The 13,443-nt window shown below is 48.2% G+C and overlaps 1 protein-coding gene across 1 annotated transcript; it reads right to left on the bottom strand.

Annotated features, from left to right (window-relative positions):
- Nucleotides 1–39: 39 nt before the first annotated feature.
- HYOU1 (hypoxia up-regulated 1) lies at nt 40–13,227 on the bottom strand. The gene is made up of 24 exons (XM_063178311.1): nt 13,105–13,227; nt 12,823–12,916; nt 11,934–12,012; nt 11,547–11,701; nt 11,375–11,451; nt 10,305–10,486; nt 9,639–9,754; nt 8,701–8,884; nt 8,157–8,291; nt 7,183–7,265; nt 6,952–7,084; nt 6,456–6,643; nt 6,071–6,209; nt 5,910–5,970; nt 5,524–5,606; nt 5,186–5,374; nt 4,834–5,030; nt 4,574–4,661; nt 3,942–4,064; nt 3,471–3,604; nt 3,092–3,176; nt 2,384–2,636; nt 1,483–1,566; nt 40–1,042 (listed from the first exon to the last, which is right to left on the bottom strand). Exons 1-24 carry the CDS (start codon nt 13,166–13,168, stop codon nt 984–986), a joined length of 2,985 nt encoding a protein of 994 aa, XP_063034381.1. The 5' UTR covers nt 13,169–13,227; the 3' UTR covers nt 40–983.
- Between the last annotated feature and the right edge of the window lie 216 nt (nt 13,228–13,443).

Consider the following 13,443-nt stretch of genomic DNA (forward strand, 5'->3'; position numbering starts at 1 on the left):
CGCCCCGCTCCCGGCACACACGGCACCGCTCCGCACAGCCCCGCTGGACGGGTCGCTTTTATTTTCGGCTGAAGAGCCCGAATGGAGAACAATGTCAGATGCACATTCGCAGCCGTCGGACCCCGCTCGCGTGTGTGGCAGCAGCAGGGACGGTCTGAGGAGGCAGGAGGTCACGGCCAGGGACAGGGACAGTCACACGATTAAATCGGTCCAAGTGCACAAAATACCGAGGAAGGAAGGCAGTTGCCGTTAGACTTTTCAGGTTTGGTTGTTTGAGCCGTATCGCTGTCCTTGTGACTGACTACAGGATGTGCCAACACGGCCCATCTTTCCCTCTCCTCTGCATTCAGTGTTGCCTTTTCTGAACTTTAAAAATTATGAACAGAATCTTTTTGAAAAGTCTCGCATCATGGTTCTTGGACTCTGCTAGAGAGCACAGACAGTTTTAACAAACAGCCTATTGAAAACAGACACAGCCATATCTCAAAGCACAGATCATCTGCCTTCCCAATCTTGTTCCACCCTACCACGAATCCAAGTATTAATACACCTCCCACCAGCTGTGATCACACATTTGCTCTAAGTCAGAGTCTCATAGACAACAGCACTTCAGGTCTATATCCTTCTGCAATCATCTTCACAAGAGGTGGGGCACAGAGCTTATGTTTCAGGTTACTTCCTACACCTTAAGATGTTTCTGCACTGTTTTCTCCCCACAGGAAAGTCACTTTGGTGACTTCTGTACTGAAACAAAGACAATTCTTGGTGGGCAGTCTGCCCCACATAATAGAAGAAAAACAAAAACCAATTCACTAAGTTAGTAGAGGCAAAATCCGCAGAAAGAACAAAAAAATAAATTTACATCTCTATCCCATTGTGTTGCCATTGTGTTCCATTTACATCATGACTAACCAGGTCCATAAGAAAAACAAGAAAGTAACTATGAAATAAATAGATGCTGACACTTGAAGGACTTCAGGTTGTTACAATTCATCGTTTTTCCTGCTTTCTCTTCCAGCTTCTGCCTTCTCTTTTTTGGACCCTGTGTAATGAAGCAAACTCAGTTTCAACACTGCAGTCGTTTTCACAGCATGCAAAGCAGTACTGAGAGTCTCTGACATTTGCAAAATTTGCCACAAAACTTGCAGTCCACGGTAAGAGGTTTTGGGGGTTGTTACTCATCTCCACGGGGCTGAAGCCATGAACCCTCTGGCCCTGTTCACAGCGCTGCCCTGGCAGCAGGAGAGGCACAGCAGCTCTAAGCAGAGCCTGTCTCAGCCATGGGACTGGCTGCAAACTGCAGGGACAGGGGCACAAAGCAGCACTGGTGCATAAGAATTCCACTCTGAATGAACAATGGATGAGCAGTCAGGGGTTCTACCATCATATTACCTCTTACAGCTAAAAATCTGCAAAGGAGCCCCCAGACACCTTGCACTCGAAGCTCCCAATTTCCAGATTGTTAGCAAAACATTTACCCACCCGAGTCTGATCCAGGCTTATCATCTATTGCTGCTTTCTCAGCTGTAGGAGGTTCCTTGGCTGGATCAATATCCTCTGGTTTGTCTATGTTTAAAGCAGAAAGAAACAGAAGTCAAGGGAGAACACAGAGGAAACAAGGTGCAAAGAGATGAGGTGAGCAAAGGCGAGGTTAAACCAGCCAGCTGTGGTGCCTCAGCAGGACTGTTACAGCTCACTCTCCCAGCAGATCACTCTACAGCTCTCAAGAGAAGCATCACAAAACTGCTCTGTATTCCCCTCTGAGTGCCAAGCTTTATGTCCTCAGAAGCCCTGGAGACTGACTGGTTGCACAGGCAGATGACCTTTGGAGCTGTGACTGTGAGCAGGATCCCTTGAGAGGAACCAGCAGGAATGCTGACAAACAGCACCCAGATTTGAAAGGACCAGGGCACTTGAGACCTGAGGATCTTAGAAAGTTCAAAAAACTAAGTCCTAATGCCCCAAGAGATTTTTTTTTTCCCTGGGGTCCATCTAGGCCACGAACCTTTCTCATCAACAATTCATTCTACTCACTGATCTAGGACAGGACTTTGAGTATTCAGCTCAGTACACTGAAGTGCAGTCAATGGCTAATCTTTCCTAGAAGTCAACAAGCCAGCAAGACAGGTACTGACTATCCTGGGAAATTAATAAATAATTTCTGTTTCTTCACAAAAAACCCAAACAAATGGTGGGGGGTGAAGGACACTGCAATACATAGATTTTCCCAGCTGTCTTTGAAAACTGAGAGGAAACTCACCTAATTTCACAGTTAACTACTGTCCTCCCTTCTTTAACTCCCGTTCAATCAAGAGAAACACCACGTATTACATATGGTAATTATAACAGGGAGTGACATACATGCTCCAAGCCTGCTACTTACCTTCTTGTTTCCCCTCCGTGGGAGGGATAGTATTCTCAGTCTCAGGGGCTGCTGTAGTATTCTTGCCTGGATCAGTTTTTGTGGCATTCTTCTCCCTTTTGGGTTTGGGTTTTGCAAACTTGGCTTTATTCAGGAGATACTGCACTTCCCTGTCGAGGGCTGCTATCTTGAACTCTATATCTTTAGAGAGCAGCACAGGTTTCTCAGTAGGAGTAAGCTTGTTCTGTTCAGCCAGTGTCTCATTTTTCCAGATCTGTGGGACGTGAGGGAAGAGGTGCTTTTGGAATGCTTCTGGGTTCCAGGAACTGCTGTATATTACAGTATCTCAAAGTCACTGCCCCAGGCTATTCTGCTTTACTCAGGACAGCTCTCCTCTGTGCTACATTTCCACCAACCTCTCAGTTTACCCAGACACAGGAAAAAGAGAAACAAAACCCAGTGCCTGCCTTTAAAAACCGAGTGCAATCAGATCACTGGGCTCCACCCCCACCCTGGAGATGATTCCACATGCAACACAGGAACCACCATTCCCCCCAGACACAATGGGGTCAGGCTGGACATTAGGAAACACTGAAACACACAAAAGGTTTGCTGGTGGCAGAAAAACAAAATGTGCACATTCTACTCCACGATCCTAAGTGAAAGTATAGGCCATAAGGCAAACTGCCACCCCCCACCCTCCTCCAGCATCACTCCATCCTTCAGTACCGTGGTTTCATTGATGGCTTTTTCCAGTGTACTCAGTTCCACTTCTGTGAATATCTGGTCAGACTCTGGAATCATTCGGGCTCCCCTTGTAGAAAAGAAAGCTTATTTTAGTTAAGCCAAGCAGACTGCACTTTGGCAACTCAGTGTTTACAGCTTCAGTAATACAAAAACATCACAACAACCATACTGGACCCTTCTTGCCCCCATTTTGGACAAGGGGCTGTTCACAGGTCCTGCAGAACAGGACACCGGGGAGCAGGGTTCTGCTCACCTTTTCTCAGGAACTGCCACTGACTTTGACATTCACTCTGGTCTCATTCTGATGGCAGCTCCTACATAATCAGTTGCATGACATTCCTTCCCAAAAGCCTGTCCTTACCTGAGAAAGATGGTGGAGTGATTGAGCAGACTTTCCAGAGCAGCCAGGCGTTCTGGCCACTTTCTCCGTTCCTCAACACGGAAGAAAAGGTTCCTACAAAGCTTTTTCAGCTCTGAAAGCTTGTCTTTCAGCTCCTGAAAATGGGGGAGAGGAGAAATGAGACAGTTAATTTCACCACTGTATAACACTGGCAACTTCAGAAGTTTTAACTTCATTTGTTTTTCACTCTATCAAATACACCATTTCAGTGCAGTAAAAAGAGCCACATGACAAAGCTTTCAGTCAACAGGCTCCTGCTGAAGCTCTTGTAGAAGCATCAATGGCTAGGATAACTTCTTATTTTGTTCTGTGCATAATGCTCTGAGGAACCAAGAAACTCTCAAGAACCAGATTAGAAAGGCTCTGTCAGTCTCTGTGGTCACTTCCATGTCAGTGACAGCTGACTGGTGTCCTGACTACACACAGTACTACCTTTGTTGCAGCTGCATAGCCCTCCTCCTCCATCCAACTGGAAGCCTCACTAAGCTTTTTGGAAATTTCTTCTCTCTGCTCCTCTGTCGAAACAAACTGATACTCCTCTTGGTAAAGCTTGTCCTAAAAAAACAGCAAGCAATGGTCAAACACCACTGAGCCTGGAACCATAAAACAAGAGCACTCACTTGTGATTGGGGTGGGGCGCTGCCTGCACCCTCCCAAATCTGAGCTCTGCTCCTAGCATTGCCAGGAGCACAATGAAACACACCAGGTACAGACACACCCACATTCCATGATGGTAACACTGCAACAGTCATTATTTCACATACACTTCACACTAATTGTTTCTTCTACACAACAGTTCCTGAGAAGTTGTAGCTTCTTTACACTCTGGGGGCAATTGTTCAATGTTTTAGACATGCTGAAGGGAAACTTCATTTTGTATTGAGGAAACATGGGCCTGGGAAGCCTAATAGCATTAGGAAAAGTGAGCGAAAGACAAAACCTGGGCTCTTCAAATCAGTTTCCCCCAGCTCAAACAACTCCCCTGCACTCAGATCAGCCAAAAGCTGTGCAAAACACTTCTACTGCTCTCCTGGAATTCTCATTTCATTATATCCCTCTCTTACCTGGGTCTCAAAGATGAATGACTCCAAGCTGTTGGCTGATTTTTCTCTTTCCTGTTTCTCTAGATCTCTGATTGTCAGCTCTTGGAGTCTAACATGCAAAGAGAACAAAAATCAAAAGTTAGCAAGTGCCCTTTGTTGAGCAGCACATCACACACACCAGCTTCTGAGGTCAGCAGTGCCCTGTGTGAGCCATCACCATCCCAAAGCAATTCCCTTCCTTCATCTAGAGTTCTAACTTAGCAGAGCCATTTCAAACCTACTTTTTCATCGAGCTCTTCAGTTCATCTTCCTCCAGGTCAGGCACATCATTTACATCCAGCTCCATTGTGATCTCATGGACAAGCTTCTGCTTCTTGGGTGCTTTGATTTTCTCCTCCTCTGATTTGGTAGCTGTGCTGTCACTGGAACTTTTGGACGGGTCTTCCTCTTTTGCAGTTTCTCTGTTTTCTTTGGGATCCTGTAACACAAAGTACATTCTCAAGCCAGAGAACAGATTTTCAGATTCTGCAATTTTTTTCAAAGGCAGGGCACTTCAGAGGAGGGAGAATTCCACTGAGGAAATTACATTTCTTGCATACTAAACCCACCCCATTCCTTCAATCCGATGCTCACCTGAGGCTCTAATTTCTCGCCTTCTTCCTTTCTCTCTGACTCTACTTTCGGAGAGGCAGTTTCTTCTTGATCTGAAGTCTGCTGTTTCTCTTGTCCATGCTCTTCATCAGCATCTACAGTATGGCTTTTCTGGTCTTGTTTCTCCCCATGCTCTTCTTTACCTGTTTCTGCTAGGCTCTCTTCCTCTTCCTGGTCATCACAAACAAGTAAAGGGAAAACAAAATTTATGTTTTAAATGCAGAAATTCCATGCAGTGTTTCACAGAACAGGTAATTCTACAGAACTGCCACAGCAAGACAAAAGGGCTTCCTTTCAGTAGCAGTCACCCTGGGGCTCACCTGAACTGAGTCTGTCAGGTTCTCTCCGGTCTCTGGTGTAGGGCCACCACCCCCAAACAGGCTTGAGATAGTGTTTCCAAGTTCTGATGATGGGAGACAGAAAATTCAGAAAGTTACATATCCAGAGGAGGAAAGTAATCTTCAGCTCTCAGTCCTTCTCCTCACAACCGCAACGATCACCAGGGCTCCCTTGTGGTATAGGTGAGCTTCACACACTCCAGACTCACACTTCTGCAACCTCCCTCCGTGTCCTTGTGTGCACAGACAGCCACACATACAGTCAGACTGTGTAACTTCCACACCCCAAAGAAACACAACACTTGTAGTTATCTCAGCCACTACAGGTAACAAAACAGTCAGTATGAATATCAAAGTTCCACATTTACTTGTCAGTGTTGACTCCTCCTCCAGCTTGTCTTCCACCAGGCTCTCAAACACTGATTCCACCTTGGAAATAGAAGCTCAGGATTAGTTTTAAGCAGGGACCAGAGAGAGGGATAAAATTGAAAATACATCAGCTGACAACCATCCCAATGGTGGTGCTTACCCGGTCAAGACTCAGTACACCGCTCTCATCCATGTTGAAGTGTGCTTTGATGCCTTTGGATTCATAGTCTGAGTGCTTCTTGAAACTGTCCCCAACTCCCTTTAGCCTCACAGTAGTGAGATTGAGAGAACCAAAAACTCTGATGGCACAGAGACAAAAGCAGAGAGACAACTCAGGATAACAGTGCTGCAGAACAGCCAATCGCTGCTCTCATTCAGGCTGGTGGCGATGGGCAACTGCAAAAAGCAGGAACTGGCAGGGCTAAAGGACACGCAGCTCAGAGAACAGATGCGCCAGTGCCAGTCCCACGCACTGGCAATACATTTCCAGCCAGGCAAGTTGCATTGCCACAGAGCTGCTGGCCTGGGTGCTGGGCCCAACTCACCGCAGGTCATCCTGGCTCAGGAATGTCAGATCTCCGTAGTTGACATAGAACTCAAAGTCATCTGTGTAGCGGTTAAAAGTGATCACTTTGCGCTGGGGATAGGGCGCCATGCGCTGGAACAAAATCCTCTTGTTATGCTTTAAACTCCTGGATTTATCATCCTCCTCAACTTCACGAGTAAACTCCACCTGCATGACAAACAGAAATTAAGATTCAGCAACTGCAAACTGTGGCATCTTACATCAGCAGTGTTCGGCTGCTCGGCCTCAAGGCTGGGGGCAGGCAAATATTCCTCAACTGGTGTTTGCATATGCCTGGCTCCTTGGATACTGCATTTCTATTATAAAGAAGACTTCCTTCTGCTTTTGTTATTAGATTAGCAGAAATCTCTCCAGAGCTTCCATACTCAAAGGAAGCCATGAGGTTCCAGCCTGGATTGCTTCTCCCATCACAGCCCCATCATAGCTTGCAAAAGAGAAGGAAAACCAAAGGTTACCTGGATAGGAAATACAGCAGCATCCCGAACAATGAAGGGCTTCACCTTAAAGGCTTTGCTTAGAGCAGCTGCCTGGTAGACTGCACCCATAGCAGCAGCCTCATCAGCATTGATATTCTTGCCCAGCTCTTCTCTACGAAGCAAAAAGCAACACATATGAAGTTTGCAGCGTCTACATAAACAGCAGCTTGTCAATGGGAGACAGACTAGAAGGGGGCCTCACATACTCACTTGCCCACAGCTTTCAGCAAAACCTCCTGCACTTTGGGGACCCGTGTGGCACCTCCAACTAGAATCACCTGGTCAATTCCATCCTAGGGATTGGAAACAGTCACCTTGTCTTAAGAAAGCAATTTTGGAAAGCTAAGTCCAGGGCTTCCTTACGCTCCTGCCCCAGTCACCACGTGCTGACATGGTTCTTAGAGAACACCCACACTAGACCCTGCTGTCCCCGTGCAGGCCGGCACCCAACAGATCTCAGACAGACATCAGCCGTGCCAACAACCAGGCACCTGGGGTCAGGTCTGTGCAACAGTGACAACCTGACTGTGGCTTCAAGCCACCTGAAACATGGGACTTGATTCAAAATTACACAAACTAGCTCAGTGCCACAGGAGACAGTGACACCAAGAGCTGGCTGGATCTGAACAGACAGAAATCCAGCCTTTAAGAGGTAACTCAGTGTCTTGCATTGAACATCAGAGCCCAAAGCTGCTCAAGAGCTGTGGCATCCTACAAAGTGAGCATTTAACCCACAGTGACTCTCTCCAAAGGACTGCCTCAGGTTTGGTTCAACTGCAGCCCACAAGAGAGCTCAATTTAGGGAGTGTGCAAAGGAGAAGCCCAAACATCCACAATTCTGTATCCAGACTCATTCAGTTAAAACTTCAGGAGTGAGACCAGAACCAGTATCCAAGACAAAAAGAGGAAACATCATTATTTCAAATGGAGGAGTAAAATGCTTTAAGATTAAGAAGCCCCTCCTCCAAGTCCCTAATTTCTGGTGGATAGTGCAGGGCAAGTGTGACACTCCTGCTTGACACTGCAGCAGGCAAACTCTCTGTAGCACCAAAATCACTGTCACAATAGCAGGCATCTATCTCCAAACAGTCCTGCTAACACAACCACTGATGCCTCAATCATGATGTGGCAGTAGCTCCACACACACTAGCTTCAGGTTTGGTAATGCATTCTCTTAAACCCACCATGTTCATCTCTGCACTACTCAGAGCCTGCTGCACGGGTCCTGGGACACGCTTGAACAAGTCAGAACACAAATCCTCAAATTCTTGTCTTGAGACTTTGGCTTTGAAGTCTATGTCATCCAGTAGTCCCTCGATCTGTCCAGAAAAAAAAACCAAAAAACCAGTCAGAATGAAATTAATTGTGGAGCTTTTTCTACGCAAAATCTTTGTCCAGTGTGCAAAAAGTTCTGGCTTTTGTAACACACAACAGACCTAACCACACTCATCTGAACCCTACCATTGCTAAGGTGATGAGAGGATGGAACATGGGTGTAACAGACAGCTTCTCTCAGTGAAAGTTTATTTAACATACTTGACACGAATAACTCTTCTTCAATCCACTCAATCACCGGTGCTACCAAGCGGGCACAAGCTGAGAGGGACCACCGGGAGCGATGCTCCTCAGCAGACCTGCGCTGCAGAGGGACAGTGTTCCCTTACACCAGTCCTCAACCACCCCACACTCAGCCCAAAAAATGCAGGAACGCCCAGGAGAAGGTCAGACCTGTGCCATGTGGTCGGCATTGGCACTCAGCACAGTTTTCAATCGGTTGGCCTCCTTCAGCAGCTTGGCCATGGCCCGCGGATTTTTCTGGACATCTTTGGAAGGGTGCTGCTCATTAAAGAGCTTTGCCAAGTAGTCCCGGAGACGAAGCTCCATCTCTAAACCTCCAAGAGTACGATCAAAGCTGAGCAAAAGAATGAACAGAGGTGTAAAAACCGGAATCAAAATGAAACACGAACAAATTTCATGTATTATTTTACAAATATGCAGAGCAGCAAGTGGTCAAAAATAGGTGCAGTATTATCAGCTGTCATGACTGTGAAACAACAAAGGTTGTCCCCAAAATAACACGTTATAATGAAAGAAAGATGGAAATAAGAGATTCACCACCACAACAGCCTTTCAAGACCAAATTTCATTATATTTTAGGTAAATGCCTTATTGCCAAGCATGTAAAACAGCCAAGAAACCAATGGACAACTGTATTGGGTCTCAGCTATCTTGAAAACAGCAATATAAATGCTTTGGAATTAAAATTGCTGGGCTGGGTATGCACAGCACCGTCCTCCTTATTTGGCAAGGCATTGAGTCCACTGCATTTTCATTCCTCTCTAGAAGCATACTCCTCTTTTCCAACTGACAGACTTAAAAGATTACATGCAATGGAATAGGTTTACGTGGTTTGAGGCTAACAAAGGAAAGCTTAAAGCAAACTAAGTATGCTGGTCCCCTCCTACGCTCCTGGAAGTTCTCAGCTACCTTCTGTAAAAGACAGCAATACCAAAATTATTCCCAACTGAAGCCTTCTTGCTCCCCATCAGCCATCCAAATTACTGTACTGAAGCTTCACTGCAAAATTCTACATGATGAAGATTGTGAAACAAATGGTTTCTTTTCTGAGACCTGTGGGATTTGTGCAACTTGTGTGGAATTCTTACCCAATGCCTTGGATCTGCAGTTGAGGTTGGGTTCCCGAGTCCTTAGTTTTCACTGTCTGATAAGTAACAATAGTACAAACAGTGCTTCCTGCTCCCATGTCGTAAAACATGATATTCTGGAAAGAAAAGTCGGGACAGTGAAGCAGAAACACCTGGACATCCCCCCACAAATAAGTAAAGAAGCTTTCAGTGTGATACAGGCCGCAACTACCTACTCCCTGGACTATTTTATACCATTTTTGACCAAACATGGGTGATGTTCAGGGTTATGTTTGACAGAAAGAGACAAGAAAACTTCTAATCTATTTCACAGTCCAAAACCCAAAGTTTTGCTCTTTCTTCAGCCTCAGGTAAATCAAGTACTTCTGAGTTAGTGTTCCAATACTTCAAGTAGTTGCTGCTGTTATTTTCCCCAGCTGATGGGCAAGGACCAGGTTTACAAAATGGGAACTTCCAAGACCTGTCCTCACTCCAGCAGCTTTCAGGCTTCACCATACATGCACACAGCGTTTAATCTCTTTGTCTTATTGACAAGCCACATGCAAACAGAGGAGATTGCTTGATCAGCAGAGTCTACTTCAAGTTCTTTGGATTTCTTCTGAAGCACTTTCTCCCCTGCATGCAGGCAACTTGGCAGGACTCTACGCATCCCTCAAATGCGCCTACCTGTGCCGTGGCATTGATGTCTTTCCTCCTAAAAACCCCATAGTTCAGCGCTACAGCCGTGTTGTCGTTGATCAGCTGCAGCACCTTGAGGTCAGCCATGCGGGCGGCGTGCAGAACCGCTCTCCTCTCGGCTTGGTTGAAGTAGGCAGGAACTGTGATCACTGCATCTTTGATGGGCTGCTCTGAAACAGTTGCAGGGAATTCCGCATCAGTGTAGCCACATGCAAAGACTTGTTGAGATGGAGTGACAGCAGCAAACCCAGAGGACCCGAGGCAAAGACCCACAAAGAATGCAACCCTGCAGCAGTAGCCAGGATCCCTAGGGATGAATCTCTGTATCCTGCTGAAACCAAGCAGACCTGGCATATTCACACAAAGCCACAAGTCTACTGGCTGCTCTTTCATGTGTCAGGATACTCTCAAATGCTCTGGGCAGCCTTCCATTCCAACAAATACTATCTTCATGGAGCCTTACACTGCCACTGCATCATATTCACCCTCCAGTAAAAAGTCTTTGGACTGGCTGGAGCGTCACTGACCACATGACAAAACCTCCTGGTAATTTATCCGCTTTTCATTAATATGGTATTTCATTAGCAACACAGCGTGAAATACACACGACAGCATCCTCTCTGTTAGCAAGCCTCACAGCAAAGGGCCATTTCTGCTCTTTTAGTTCAGCTCCAACAGCAAGTTTCCATCCAGAAAAGCTACAGCACAGCCTTCACAGAACCATTTCCACCCTCCCCAGCAGCAACATTCCATGTGCCTCCACTCTGATCATACACATGATAAAGAAAACACTTTTCTCCAGAGATTGCCTGTAAGGCTCCTTCATTGCAAGACTAGGTGTTAAATAGAGATAGAGATCCATGATCCCAAACTTGCATCATATTAGAAACAAATGATAACTGGATAGCTTCTAAGTCTTGCTTACAGCCTACAGCTGGAGAGAACCAATATCCTGTTTCCAAAAACCTTGGGTTTCTGAATGCTTTTGGTCTCTCCTCAAATCCTATAGTGCGCGAACTCATACGCACATAGACAAGAAAAAGCTAAACCCTTCCAACCTGCAAATTCCTCAGCCAGACCACGTGAATAGTTCAGGACCATCCCCAGCATCTCCTCGGGAGAATACCATATCGTTCTGCAATGGGAAAGAAAACGATGGCATCAACAGCAAGCTGCAGAAGCCTGGTAGCTGACATCCATCCCACAAAGAACCTAAAAGCAGCCACTTACGGGGACAACTTGAAGATAACAGTCTGTCTGGTCTCATCCTTCACCAGCTCGTGCTCCGGGAAGCGGGACTGGTACAGCGCCACGTGGGGATTATCGATCCGCTTACCCAGCAGATCCTGGAAGTATCGGAACGCCACCTTGGGCGTCCTTATGGACTGCAGGAAAAAACACATCACCCACTTGCATCCCTTCAGTTACGCTGCCGTCAAAGCAATCCCTCCCAGATTACGAGGGGAACAACTCCTGCTGTGGGAGTAGGAGCACACAGCCCCTACACAGAGCCAGTAACACATCAAGGAGATGGGGCATGCAGGACAGCGATAAAACACTGTCTCAGACGTTTGTGACAACGTGGGATACATGTATTCTGCAAACAGGAACTCTTACCATCCCCAGCGCACCATCACCAAAGAGACGCTCATTCTCCTTCAAGGAAACAGCCACAGGTGTTTTCCTTCGTGACTCCCTGAGAACAGAGAAGGAGGAATAAACCAGTGGAAAACGTGAACATTCCAGTCTCCAGTGAAGACAGATGTTGTTCCCACTCCAGAAGGACTAAGGGAAAGTGTTTGGAGAGGGGGGCCAGCCTCTGCTCAGGTGAGGGGCTACTAGACAAGCCCCCCCCACCACCACCACTTCAGTGCTTTTGATGAGACTATTTTTGCTTTCCTCCACCCATAAGCAAGGCAAGACAGTTCCCTTATTCTATCTAGTCTAGCACTGCTGAATTTCAGGGAGGTGGGTAAGAAACATCCTTGTTATTTCCAGGCTCCCAGAAACCGAAGATGTTCCTAATCATATGCCCTCTCTCACCTGCAGATTCTTCACTCAGTGGCTTGAGGATGGGCTACAGCAGCAGCTGAATGCAAGAGATTTACCTGTGTTACAAGTACGGGCTTTGAACAGCTGCAGCAAAACAAACCTGGCTCTGGGCTCCCTTAAGGGAACTAAGGATCAGAGGACTGGGTGCCCTTTTGGGTTGGCAACACAATGTGTTCTTAACCACGTGGGCTTTCAGCACCCGCTGGAAAGGTACCCAAAGCGCACCCGAACACCTTAAAGGTGAGTTAACAAAGTGCCCTGGAGGATGCCCCGTAGCCCCCACCCGGACCAAGACCGAGTCACAAGCCTGCGTGGGAGAATGGGAGCCTTCCTCCGGCTAGAGAGGAACAGGGACGGCTTGTCCCGGCCAGCCTCCCCGGCCGTCCGCTCCCGGCGCTGGCGGGGGGATGCAGGACAGGCCGGATCCCCCCGGGACCCTCCCGTGGCCGCTCACTTGTTCAGGACAATCTCCATGGGCACTCCAGGCTTCACGATGGCGATCTTCATCGACTCGCTGCCCACGTCCACCGACATCACCGCCACCGGCTCTGGAGACAAACCCTCGGTGAGAACCTGCTCCCGGTGTGGGCGGCCGAGACAGGCAGGGGCCCGGACAGGGTGCTGGGGAGGCACCCACGCACCGGCCGCTCCTCCCCGCCAGCCCCACACCGTCGGCGTCGCGGCCCAGCAGGGAGCGCCCGGGGAGCTGCCGCCTCCCGCACCGTCGCGCACGTACCTGCAGCGGGCAGGAAGCTGAAGAGAAGCAGCCAGGGCAGCGCCCGGCCGGGAAACCGCGCCATGCTCTGAGGGCACCGCTCGGCGGGGCTCGGCTGCACTCGGCTCGGCTCGGCCCGGCGCGCGGAGCAGCCCCGCCGCGGCGGCCCCGCCGTCTGGCCCCGCCCCCGCCGGCACGCGGCACGCGCCCATTGGCGCGGCTGCCAGGGCCGGCCCCGCGCGCCAATCGCACAGCGCGCGCACGGCCATTGGGCCACGTCGGGGGAAGCCGGAAGCCGTCACGAAGGGGAGCCGCGGCCCCATTGGCCGAGAGCAGGGGGGCGGGGCTGCAGGGGCCGCC

Source organism: Melospiza melodia, chromosome 29, assembly GCF_035770615.1.
Source record: "Melospiza melodia melodia isolate bMelMel2 chromosome 29, bMelMel2.pri, whole genome shotgun sequence".
Taxonomy (NCBI): domain Eukaryota; kingdom Metazoa; phylum Chordata; class Aves; order Passeriformes; family Passerellidae; genus Melospiza; species Melospiza melodia.

Coding starts and splice junctions, on each gene's coding strand:
- HYOU1 (XM_063178311.1), bottom strand. CDS start 13,168: ATGGCGCGGTTTCCCGGCCGGGCGCTGCCCTGGCTGCTTCTCTTCAGC. Junction 9,755..10,304: donor ACATCAATGCCACGGCACAG/GTAGGCGCATTT, acceptor TTTTCTTTCCAG/AATATCATGTTTTACGACAT. Junction 6,644..6,951: donor CTGCTGTATTTCCTATCCAG/GTAACCTTTGGT, acceptor TTTGTCATGCAG/GTGGAGTTTACTCGTGAAGT.